The sequence below is a fragment of the Numida meleagris genome, chromosome 1 (assembly GCF_002078875.1).
Source record: "Numida meleagris isolate 19003 breed g44 Domestic line chromosome 1, NumMel1.0, whole genome shotgun sequence".
NCBI classification, from domain to species: Eukaryota; Metazoa; Chordata; class Aves; order Galliformes; family Numididae; genus Numida; species Numida meleagris.
Window position 1 is genome coordinate 177,163,669 of NC_034409.1, and position 13,033 is coordinate 177,176,701.

General features: G+C 38.5%; 1 protein-coding gene across 2 annotated transcripts in view; it reads right to left on the reverse strand.

The window, feature by feature from the left end:
- The window catches only part of RNF17 (ring finger protein 17), a 46,331-nt gene that overhangs the window by 13,353 nt on the left and 19,945 nt on the right, over positions 1–13,033 (reverse strand). For both annotated transcript variants that reach the window (XM_021380078.1, XM_021380088.1), the window contains 10 exons: positions 12,751–12,919; positions 11,284–11,474; positions 10,565–10,703; positions 9,964–10,117; positions 9,150–9,265; positions 6,702–6,822; positions 5,853–5,967; positions 4,643–4,864; positions 3,593–3,743; positions 441–559 (listed from right to left, as the gene is read on the reverse strand). In XM_021380078.1, coding sequence (XP_021235753.1) covers positions 441–559; positions 3,593–3,743; positions 4,643–4,864; positions 5,853–5,967; positions 6,702–6,822; positions 9,150–9,265; positions 9,964–10,117; positions 10,565–10,703; positions 11,284–11,474; positions 12,751–12,919 — 1,497 coding nt within the window. The remainder of the gene's footprint in view (positions 1–440; positions 560–3,592; positions 3,744–4,642; positions 4,865–5,852; positions 5,968–6,701; positions 6,823–9,149; positions 9,266–9,963; positions 10,118–10,564; positions 10,704–11,283; positions 11,475–12,750; positions 12,920–13,033) is intronic.

Consider the following 13,033-nt stretch of genomic DNA (forward strand, 5'->3'; position numbering starts at 1 on the left):
TTGTGTCTCAATCCATAGGACACAAACAATTCAAATCTACACACCCCAAACCTTTCACTGAGAACCTTGAGATCTGAAAGCGTGGTACCTGTCTTAAAAGAAGCAGGGAAAATGCATACTTCATCTGCAAACAGCCTTTTATATCCATTTATGGAAAAAGTATTACAAATATGCTCTTCTTCACAGCATATTAAAAAAACAGAATGGAGAGGGCAATGCCCCAGTTCTCTCTCTCATCTGTATTCTATAAAAAAAGATCTCTCACACACTTTCATGAGATCTGATTCATCTCAAGTTACAAGTCAAGGAAAACAAGTCTTCAGAGAAATAAGGAAACCCTCTTATCACCTGCCCAGCATTTTGTAGTTTACCCTATAAAACATTCTTTCTTCCTGCATCACAGTTTCTGAAGTTGTTACTCAGCATAAAGGGAAGGCTACCTTATATCTGCTAAAGCACATTCTACTGCTAACGTTCTCATTCTCTTCATGTTTTCCTGAAGTTCTCGCAGACAGCTGACATCCACTCTTTTTTCCGCTCCAGAATCATAGAGTAGTACCTGTTACAATCAAGAAATAGAACGAAACAAACACACACAAATGCGCTCTCAGCATTATCTGTAACAACTGAGAACCTGAAACGCTTCTGAACAGGTAAGTAAGATAGAGATAAATACTACCACGATTCATGAGCAACACCACGTGAAGATCAGCGTTCACATTTGCACAGGTATCTGTCACAGTACTGAGATGACAAAACCCACTAACATCTTCATGAAGGGTTAAACAGCTTCACAAAGACTGCTAACTGCTTCATTTCCTTTCCACCGTCTCAGTTACGCTGGTAAATTTAAGTGTGTAAATCCAGAAATGCTGGAATCACCTTGCTAAAGTGAAAACAATATCCCTGCTCTCCTCTTGCCACTGAGCTAGTTGTCTCCCCACAAACAGGTTTCTCAAGCATGATTTCCCTTTTGTAAAGCCATGCTGATACACCTGTCTTGAACCTGGAGATACCTTTGAAAATAACCAGCTCTTTGACCCCTGTTCACTTCAGCTGTCCCCTACTGGTACCACTCAAGCAGAATCCTAAAGGAAACCAGAACTGGCTCTCCTCAAGTCCTGGGCTGTGATCCTGCTCTTTGCCCTGCTTCTTCCTCTCAGGATCCCAAATTCCACTGCCTCCTGATCACTGCAGCCGAGGCTGCCTGCTATCTCCATGTCCCAGACCGGATCTTCCCTGTCCAAAAAGCATCCAGTTTCAAAAGAACCTCCCCACATCAGCTCCTCAGTCAGACATCTGCGTAAGGAAATAGACAATACATTCTAGAATAAATTCTAGGATTGCTTGTGCTTTGCTGCGTTGCCCTTCTAACATATAAAAACCCCTAAGGGCCACAGCCTGAGAACATGTGGCTTTTCCCAGTTGTCTGTGGGTCTCTTCTGCTTCCTCCGTCAATCTGTAGCAGACTACCACCAAATTGTCCACGTTAGTTTCCACTAAACTTAAACCATAAACTCTAAGCCAGCTCATTATTTGTCCCTAGGCAAAGCCCTGTGTCTCCAGCAGCTATCTCACATAAAGGGTGACCACCCCTTTAACAATTCTTGTTGTTCTAACACATGAAATGACATCTACAGAGTTAGTGCTATGAAATAATAACATAATTACAGCACTCCCAACTGGTATTTTAAAAATGCTTTTTGAGGGTTCTTGCCTCAGAAAGCAGGTGATCTACTGCAAAACACGCAGATAAGTCACACATTTCTTCCTGCTGAGTCCTAGGTATGTAACATGGTGAAGCCTGAAAGAACCAGCTGTAAACCAGTCCTGGATACTTTGTATGACTATAAAAATCACTCTTACTTTTGATGCAAGTCGTTACCTATTAATGACACGTTTTCTCCAGTGGTCTTCATTCTTTACAAAGAAGTGCAAACAAATGCATGTTTAAAGCAGAATTGTGTGAGAAGTTACTGGGGTAGATGTTCCACCCACATAGCACAATACATCATCACCAGCTTAGAGATCAAGGAACGTGATTGTATTTGTTCCTGAGGTGTAGCACTCAGTTGAACTAGCCCTGTATTTTTAAGCAGCGGTCATTAAGTTTGACTTGTAAGACTTTCAGGTTCATATTCATATGGATGTCATCTACTTGGACTTCTCCAAAGCCTTTGACAGGGTCCCTCATCACATCCTTCTCTCTAAATTGGAGAGGTATGGATTTGAAGGATGGACTGTTTGGTGGATTAAGAACTGGTTGGCTGGTTGCAGCGAAAGGGTTGTGATAAGTGGTTCTATGTCAGGGTGGAGGCCGGTCACGAGTGGTGCCCCCCAAGGCTCAGTCCTGGGACCGGTGCTCTTCAATGTCTTTATCAATGACATAAACGATGGAATCGAGTGCACCCTCAGCAAGTTTGCAGATGACACCAAGCTGAGTGGTGCAGTCGATACACTGGAAGGAAGGGAAGCCATCCAGAGGGACCTGGACAGGCTGGAGAAGTGGGCCCACAAGAACCTAATGAGGTTCAACAAGGCCAAATGCAGGGTGCTGCACTTGGGCCAGGGCAATTCCAGGTATTTATACAAACTGGGGGAAGAACCCCTCAAGAGCAGCCCTGCGGAGAGGGACTTGGGGGTCCTGGTGGACGAGAAGCTGGACATGAGCCAGCAGTGTGTGCTGGCAGCCTGGAAGGCCAACTATGTTCTGGGCTGCATTCAAAGAGGAGTGGCCAGCAGGGAGAGGGAGGTGGTGGTCCCCCTCTACTCGGCTCTTGTGAGGCCCCATCTGGAGTACTGCGTCCAGCCCTGGGGCCCCCAGCACAAGAAGGACGTGGAGCTCTCGGAACGAGTTCAGAGGAGGGCGACCAAGATGATCAGAGGGCTGGAGCACCTCTCCTATGAAGAAAGGTTGAGGGAACTGGGCTTGTTTAGCTTGGAGAAGTTTAGCTTGGAGAAGAGAAGGCTCCGGGGAGACCTCATTGTGGCCTTTCAATACTTCAACGGAGCGTATAAACAGGAGGGGGAATTGATTGTTTGTGAGGGTGGATAGCGATAGGACAAGGGGGAATGGTTTTAAGCTGAGACGGGAGATTTAGGTTAGTTTACTAGGAAGTTTTTCCACACAGAGGGTGGTGATGCACTGGAACAGGTTGCCCAGGGAGGTTGTGCCCCGTCCCTGGAGGCATTCAAGGCCAGACTGGACGTGGCTCTGGGCAGCCTGGTCTAGTGGTTGCCGACCCTGCACTTGGCAGGGGGGTTGAGACTCGATGATCTTTGAGGTCCTTCTCAACCCAAGCCATTCTATGATTCTATGATATTCCCTTTGGAGTCTGAGCTGATCTGCCAGGCTGTAGCTTGAGAATCTATGCCACATCGTAAAGCACAGTGTAAACATACACCAAGTCAACCTCATCAACCTTTTTGAGTTATCAGGTTCCCTGCAAAAAAGCATCAGAGCTTTGACGGGGCAGTAATCTTCACTGCAGCTTGACAAAATTAAAAGGCTATATGAGAAAATATTCATGTAGAGGACTGGAGATTTTAATCAATGCTTAAAAACTTTAGAAAACTGAGAATGAGAGTTTACCTCAGCAGTTGTTTCAGAGACCATTCTGCTTATTCGACCTCTCCGCCACTGTTTCAAATCACGTACATAAACAGCACAGTGCATATTATTTTCCCACTTCACAGACTGTGGCTGGGATTCTCTGTAGTAGGCATCCATCTTCTCCTGTAAACTAATATTCAAAAATACACTTTTCTAGAGGTAAAATTTTCTCAAACACGTAAAGAGCATATTTAGTAATTGCTGGTTAACTACCATACTGTAAAATTTTAACTGTTTAATAGATGCGTAAGATTGGAGTTTTTCTTCATGGCATGTTAGAAATACATGAAATGGAGCTGTGAAATAGACACAATCCAATTAAAATTCAACAGCTGAATTACTCAAGAGAGATCCTGGACCTTCTGATTCTCATTATTTGAGAAACAGACTATTTTTTCTTGACAACATTAGGGGGGGTGTGGTACTCACTCAAAACCACAACTAATGTAGTGGGACTCTAGGCAGGCAGATGCAAAGAGGTAAAAAGAAGGAAGGAAGAAACAAGAAGCAGAAATCAACTTGCATTAAGCACTGCTATTCTCATTTAACTTTCTTCAAGCAGATTATTTTGTACCAGGAAGAAACTATATAGGTAATAATACAAATGTTGATATATTTTGTCTAAAAATTGCTTTCGAGCTTTTCTAATAGAGCATTAGAATCACCCAGAAAGAAGTAACTTGACTGGAATTCGCTGACTTGAAGACACCAGTACTGGGATTTCTAAAAACGGAATGGGGAAGAGACAAAGCAGAAATACTTAAGTCTTTCTGCATAGCATGCTTACCATTCTGTGTTGTGTGATTTCAAGTATGAGTTACATCATGTATTAAATATTTGTGATTCCAAATCTCTCCCTTAACACAAATCTCTTTTGTTCAAATACTTTCTCCAACACAGCAAGACAAAAACATTCAGAAGAGTACCCGCTATGAAATGCAACACTAAGCAGAGTTTACTCTAGTTACATTTCATAATGAAGTAACAACAAATACTTAAACTCTAGAAAATTGATTTGAATTTTAGTACCTTTTCAGTTTGCTTTCCCATGACAGCCACTGAATAAAAATTTTACTCGGAGACACGACGTGACTAATCATCACTTGTAACTCTTTCTTAGAAAGTGATCTGAAATCCTGATCCTCCAGGGCTCTCGTGTTTATTGGATTTAAAGCTGCCACCTTTTCAGGAATTTCTTCTAGAGCAGTGTCCCATGTTTCCTTGGGACTTACAGGAGTACCTCTAACGCACCTGAACAGAGCATAAAGTAACAAGAATCCAAGTATCAAACATGAATTTTCAGCAGTAAAATACTGCTCAATAGCCACAATTCTAAGGAGGTGGAGAGAGTGAAAACAAGGACAAAATTACTGAAGTTACACAGCAACTCATATTTAATTTAAACTATTAAGGCTAAGTACGACTTTTAATTATAGCTGAACTGCAACACAAGAACATACACTAGTGACAACAATTCCACTATTAAGGCTTAAATAAAGCCACTTAACTTTACAACTTTACTAAAACATATTAAATTGTCACCAGCTCAAGACAAGCATTCCTAACGTTCAGTTTATTTCTGGACTAAGATGAAAATCCACTTACCTGCCTCCTCCTAAAACAGAATAAAACCCACAAAACTCAAGGATTTTCTTTTTGAAACAAAACATCCTATTTAAGAATCTTTTTGTTCTCATCAGGTCAGTAGTAAAAATTTATTCATGAAAGAATTACTGATTTTCATAACTATAACTCATGGATTGTCATATCTAAAAGCAAATAAATTGTGGCAGTGTAATCTCCTTACCAGCCTCATCTTCCCAATTCTTCTGTCTGTAGCAGCCACAGCCTGTTACCTGAGCATTTCTTTTCTAATAACAGAGCTTCCAAAGAGTTGAGATACTTTAAACAAAGGTGATCTTTCTTTTCTTAGTGTAAGGGAATGTGAACTGTAATAAGCAGTTTGGGAAGATTTGGCACTTTACAAGCACATTACTAGTATGATGCATACACTTCATCTACTGCTTCTGAATCAGCTACACTTTAGCAAAGTATCTGTTAAGAAAGATTTGGTTTGAGAATTCAGTTATGCAGAACAGCAGAGTTCTTATTGCAGTTGATGACTGCAGTGAATGTTTCACAAATGTGGTCAATTCCAGTCACTGAAGGTGACTCACTGAAGTCAAATGTTTTGTTACGCAAGTCCAGTATTTTCCAAGTTATGCACAGTGTTATTTACCCAGGTATAAAGGATGCAAGATCTTCTCTGACTAGCTGGCAGTTAATACTTGAGCCTTTTCCACAAGCAGCACGGGAGTCAAAAAGTTCAACAGATAAAGTATTATCTAGAATCTCTGTGAATTAATAACATAATTAACAAATAATAATATTAGCAATCAAAGATAGAATAAAGACTATTTATTGGTTCAGAGACATAGCAAACAGTATGAAGAAACAGAATTTTTTGGAATTACACCTGGCTGATGATTCTGAGCATCAACAGCATAAAGAGGTTTAGCTTTGCACATAGCCATAAAATCAACTTAAAAGACACCAATAATTACTGGCAATCAGCTGCTGCATGTAATTTCATTTACTACGCGGGCTCCAAACCACCACTGTATGGGTGTTGAAGAATGATTACCTATTAATGATAAATGGTATAGAGAAAAAATATGTATATGTATATATCACAGTATATGTAAGTTATATAGAAATGTATACACACACTGCAATTGATTTTTTGAGGCACAGGGGGAGGATATTTTAGAGCAGCAGTGATCATATTCACAGCTACCAATAAAGACAAAAACTGTCAAGGATACAGAGAAACTTTGGGAACAAGCCTATCTTAATAAACCAGATTACTTAAATCCCTTAATATTGCTGTGGCCCACAAGAAATGACAAAGAACTTTAATCACAGGTGATATGTCTGTTATGTCTGGTTCAGTTAGTGCCTGAGTATGCTCACATTGGGCTACCTATTTCAAATGAATGCTCTTTTTAGAGACAAAAAAAGACATTTCTACATATGAGAAAATTTAATAATGTTTCAGCAGAAAATTGATACACTCTTGGTAACTTACCAACAACTGAGCACACCATAAATTTATCTTCGGTCATTTCTTTGAATCTTCCTGTAGTTTCTCTGCTCCATTCACCTGCTGCTTCATAAGGTTTAATATAAGCCAGCCTACAGTTGATTGCCTGAAGAATAACTTGAATTATCTATCTGCTATCACACATATCAGTATCATTCTATTACAGTAAAATCACAGCCTTTGTTTTGCAGCCATGCAAGACAGCAAGCCAACATGACCTAGGCTTCTGGTTCCATGTTATTACTTCATTCTAAGACCCATGTGGTCCTCCACCTCTGCAGCTGGACACAAACCTTAAAGTCATATTCATCCTTGCTAAAACACAGATTAACTCTCCTTGCCCCGTTATGGTTAGACCTAAAATTGACTGCGGAGATCAAGAAAGGCTATTACAGAGAAGTAACAGGGAAAACTTTCATATTGTTTTGCTTAAACTTAATGCATTGACATATACTAAATGCATTTAAGCTTAATACGGCCGTACCATTGTGGAAATCTGAAGGACTACACACAGAGACATCACAGTACCAAAGAATCTATGTCAGAACACTGCTGCCAGATTTTGGAAAGGTATCAATTCAAAGACAAAAGCAAACAAAAAAGTAAAACCAAACCAACAAATAAAACAACACACAAATAGGAAATCTGATGAGAGGAAGTACTTCGATTTAAATCATTTTTCCTTAGCATCCTTATTTTATGCATTAGTGGCCACACTAAGGCTCCATTTTAAGTTAACTGGGGATGTTATTGTTTCCTCCTTCTTAATTGCACTAAAAGAAAGAAGAGTAACATAGGCGGAGGAAAAAAGGAGAAGATGAAAAATCAACATAATGGAAATAAGCATATAATGTGAAGGCATTCTTAGGATACAAGCAGACAGGAATAAGACTGAAGATTTTAAATAACCGTTTAAAGAAAAGGGCTGTGGATGCCAAACCCAACACTACATTAAGCACAGCTCATTTCATAGCTGGCAACATTTCTGCAGCAGCAGAGTTCATTAAAATCCCTACAAACTGTATTAATGGGTTGAAAGAAGTCTAGCTTTTCCTGTAATAGCCCAATTCAAATCTCTCCTAACAACCAGTCTAGATTTAGGTCAAAGAACATGTGATCATGTGTGATGAATTAACAATGTTTACGTGCAGCAGGACAGACCTGCGCAAACAGCCTCCCTGCTGGTACTCGTGCCTTCTGAATGCCCGATTTTGTGATGCTGTGTACATTCATGTTTCAAAGCATTTCAAATCCTTATCTTTTTAATCATAAATCATAGCAACATATAAACAGACAAAGGCCTGCAGATCATCATTGGTTTCAATGAAAGTCATATAGTGACAGGAAGTTATTTTTTCTTATGCAAACTTCTGACCTATATATCTTGCTAGACCATAACCTATGGATGGCATGAAGAATGATGAAGAACGGTGAAAATAATTAGTTTCCCTAGCACTCATATTCCCTTCTGTATCAGTATCTCCGCGGCCTATTCTCCTTTATGGAGGAAGTGACACGTCCCAGCAAAAGGTGTTCAACAGCTGAAAAACACCTTACAGAATCTTCTAAGGATTTACATTTGGTCAATAACAAGTAACCAGCTGGGATGATGAGATAATGCATACCAAAATCCCAGCACCTTTACTCATTAATCACTCTGACCTGCGGTATTAAGACAAGCAGGTGCAAGAACATTTTGCCATTTTCAGTGTTTCCCTTCCCTTGCTGTCACAGAAGTTATTTTCAAAGAATGTTTCTGGGAAAAGTTTCAGCTCAACATGTAAACAACTAGACCCTATTTTCACTAATAGATGCTGGCCAACCTTCGTTGCAACAATCACTACTTCTGTTGCCTACAGCAGGTTACAGAAGTCTATCAACATGTGACGTTTTGAAGTTCAGCATAGTAAGTACTAGCAACCAGAGAAATGAAAGAAAAAGAACTATTTTCTGCTTATATGCATTTTTTATTTGATGAATAATTTCTCATTTCTTTTTCCACTCATTTTCTCTTGCTAAAGAAGGGGAAACTCCTACAAGATGCAGAAGTTAAGAAAGAAAACAGCAGATTCAAATTTTGAACCAAGCAAAAATGCAATTCGATTAGCTTATTATTAGGAAATGGAGAGTGTAAAAAATTAATTATCCTTTCTATGGTGTAAAGAAGATATTTGAGTAAATATATGCATATGCCACCTACCCCAAGGTAACACTAGTATTTGAAACCAAATCATCTTATTTTTTTGATTGCTAAAATAAGAAGTTATGACTCTATGCCCAAAACACATTTGAAGTATTGTATCACAAAGTATCTGTAAAGGAACTTGCTTCACATTTGATTTACTTCATTACATTAACAACCCTGTAATTCCCTTTCTATCCCTTGGGATTCTATTTATTTTCAGTATTTTATCTGAGCAATCACTAGTTTACCTTTGCTGGAGAGCTCAGAAACTCATCTTCTATATTGAGTATGTCTGTAAGAGGTACGTTTGCAATGCTGCCGAAGTCGATGTACTTGACCACAACTTCTTGTGGATGTGGCAACCCTTTGAGAAAAACAACCCACAGATAAAATCAGGTTATTAAAACTAAGAAGTATCAAGTCTAAGCTAAAGCATTAGAATTTTCAAGTAAAATCCACATTTACACCCTAATGAAAACACAGTATTTTCAAGTACTCCAAAAGCTAATGCAAAAGTTGTATGTTTGAAGAGCCAACTCTTTCAAATTCCTGAAGTGATCAGATTTAGCATTTTGAACCCAGCATACCATTTCAAGAGGTGCTGACACATTAACTACGTGTCAAGTAGATACATACAGGCATGTTAAACTTGGAGATTGCCACAAACCAATGCACTATCCTCCCCTTGCCTCCCATGCCTTGGAGATTACTGTGGATTGGTAACTTCCCACAGGAATTACAATTAGAGACTGGGTGTAACAGACAAATTTGAAGGTCAAATTGTAATACTAAGTGAAATAGTATTTACTTATACAATAGAATTTCAGTAAGATACTGAGAATGAACTGTACCTTTTCTTAAACAGACTATCTAAAACATTCCATTAACAGGAAAAATATATAAACATGCATCAGTACTACTGGATTTATGAACACAGCTACTAGCGTAAGACTGCCCAGTGGAAAACAATGTCTGTTCCTTCTCATACCCAGTGGGCCATTCTGATTTAGTATCACATCTGATTCTGCTACTTGCATTACTGTGAAAGAATCAATACTTCACCTATGATCTGGGCTCTGTACCAATTCCCACTTCTGTGTTTTGCAATGCAGGCTTGGCCTTCAACTGGGCAAGCAACGGTCATGTCTTTGCTATCCTTATGTTTGTCTGTTCCCTCAATTTTCTCTGGAAATGCTGAATCCACCTGACTACCTGCCTAAAATAAGAAAAATAAAACATTCTGTAATATGTCAAACATTCCTTCATTTTAAAAATTGTGTTTCTGCTCTTCTAAGGGATGCTTTTTTTTCCTGGTAATGTACTCAGTCGTCTTCGCCTTGAAAAGTAGTTATGGACATATAAGGTGAAATAAAGAGTCTAATAATTACTGACTATTGCCCTGTTCAACCACCACTCTAAGGAATGAAACAACTTCTACGCTGGTGTGTAGTAATAACTTAAAAATAATTAACTGACCTTTGTGGAATTTTAGAAATTTTTGGTTTTATTCAGATTGATGTAGGATTCTAGAAATTAATCAGTTAATTCTACATTGATAACAACGGTGAAATTAACTGAAATTAGCTAGGAATTTTATCTCATTTAAAGCGCATCTTTAGTAGCTCAACAAAAATATTTGTACAGACCTCATTTCTGAGCTTACCAATTGGAGATAAAAATCACTTGGACTATTAATGTGACAAACTGTGACAGGGACCACTTCCTTTTCTTGTGGCATCTTAGGGGGACTGTACTGGAACACTGCATTATTTTGTAAGTGGTTGGGAAGATGCGATTTAAACCTAAGGTAAACAGAAAGATGTTAAGTTATATGAAAATTAACTGAGAAAGAAGACTTGTAGACTCGTGGCAATTTTACTATGAAGAAATGTAGTATGCTCTCAAATATAACCTGTTCCACAGTCACATGAATAGCTTCAGCTCTCTTGCAGCCTGTGCAGCCAATGCTTCTAATGCTTCTCCCACCACAAAAGGTAACACAGTAATAACGATAAATGGCAGATGACTCCTAAAAAGATTGTTACTTGGGAAGCAGCACTGTACATTTAAACTGTCTTAAAAAACACCACCACCCACTAAATTCCACAACACTGACAGTATCGTTTTAAAATCTTTCCCTTACTGTGGAAGCAGTAAAAATCACCTCCCACTATCACCACCACAACTAGTTATATTCAAATATAAACACTTTTCTGTCTCCAGTGTAATTTCCTGAAGATTTGCAGCCTACTGTATCCAAACACCAAAGCATCTCCCTCTCTCCTAACCCTCCAAAACAACTTGCTTTGTAAACTTTGTTTTGCAAGTATTATGCCATTTTCATCTATGTCATATGAGCAAAGACCAGAAGACAACACATACCTTGCCAAGTCTAAAAAAACTAATGCATCCTTGAGAGACAAGGGCATGTCATTGCATATTTTATTACACGGAGGTTTTCTTAAATCCACAATGAGAACGCCATCCTCTTCTCTGAATACTGTCATTAAAACGACTTTATTATTTACCATGTCTAGAAATCTTTTCTTTGCTTCTTCTCCCCAGCCTTCACTCTATGTTAGAAAGAACAAAGAGTTATGAAGATGTCTGAGACTATCAGAAGAAAACAAAAAAAATAAGCAAGGAAGTAAGCACAGAAGCATATGAACAGAAGAGTGTTCAGTATTTCATAGAAACACTGATCTGATAGCACAAGACAGTATTTTCTGAGGACTTCTAAATAGTTGCAATTGTAAAACAAAGTCAAACCATGGGGATGTAATTTCTGCCATGTTTCTTCTAAACTCAACCTTCAAGATTTCATTCTGATTTTTTTGATAGGTAAACTAGAACAGTCATATGTTGTTTCATCTCATGACTTGCATTTCCATTCTGATTCATCTGGAAGTTTGGTTGTTTTCTTTTTTTTTCTTCTCATCTTCATAGAGATGCACAACCTAATTTGGTCGGTTTGAACATTCCTTTCCTCCACAACATCCTTTTTGATGTTTTATCTACCTTGGGACAGCCTCAATAAGTTTACTTCTCTTGGATCAAATTAAAGCATTTCTCATTTGATACTTCAAATCTCTCTTTTATGTGTCTTAAGACCTAAGCACACGCACATTTTACCCACACCTGGGGAAACTGTTCCCGATCTGTCCTACTTGACAGCAGGTTAAAAAAACAACTAACCCTGTGCACTTCTGATGGTATAGCCACAGCTGTATTGCACATAATCCACACTCATACCAATATTGAGAAAATAAAACAGTCCAGTAAGTAAGCAAGTATTTAAGAAAGTAATGCTGCAAGGTATGCCCCTTTTCTCTAAGGAAATAAAAGCCAATAGTATTTTACTTGTTATGATAGTGATAGGCAACAAGTAACACTTTTTGATTTGTGGCACAAAATTTTAAGTAACAAAAGGAAACCCTGTGAAAAAATCCTCTTAACCACCCTGCATCATTTCTCTCTGTTTGGATGATTTTTTCCAAGTTGCTACTCACACAGCTCTCAGACAGCCATGAAGTTAAGTACTCTAACTTGTTTTGCTATTTGACAGAAGAACATGTCTAGAGCCAGAGAAGTGAGATTTAAACCTGACATATATATCCATAAACCCAGAGGGATTTGAAGACAGACTGCTCTATGTTTGCTTCCTTTCCAAGTAAAGCAGTGTAACCAGTCTTTTAAAGGATGTATGTATTAAAAAAGTGTATATACACATACACATTGTTTTGAGTTTTCTTCTGTTTATACTGGAGTAAGATAATTACATGTTATTCACTGAAAGTCTTTAATACAAATCTTAAAAGTTATTCAGTAGTAGGAACAGCTTTTACTTACTGCATTTTTAGGAACGATATCTTTCAATGAACACTGGACTGCTAAGGGAGGAATAGCTAGAAGTTCAGCTCCAATACGCTGATCAGGCTTTCTCATAAGCAAACAAATGTCATCTGCTTCAATAGCTCGTAAAATAGCAACAACAGGCCTTCCAGCAGGAGTGTATTTGCTGCCAGCAGAAATAAAAGCAGTACTAACTTAAAATTAATGCCAAGAAAAACCTCAAAAAAACCAACCCAAAATAACTAAACAAAATAAACTTTTTTCCTGAAGTCATTACTGT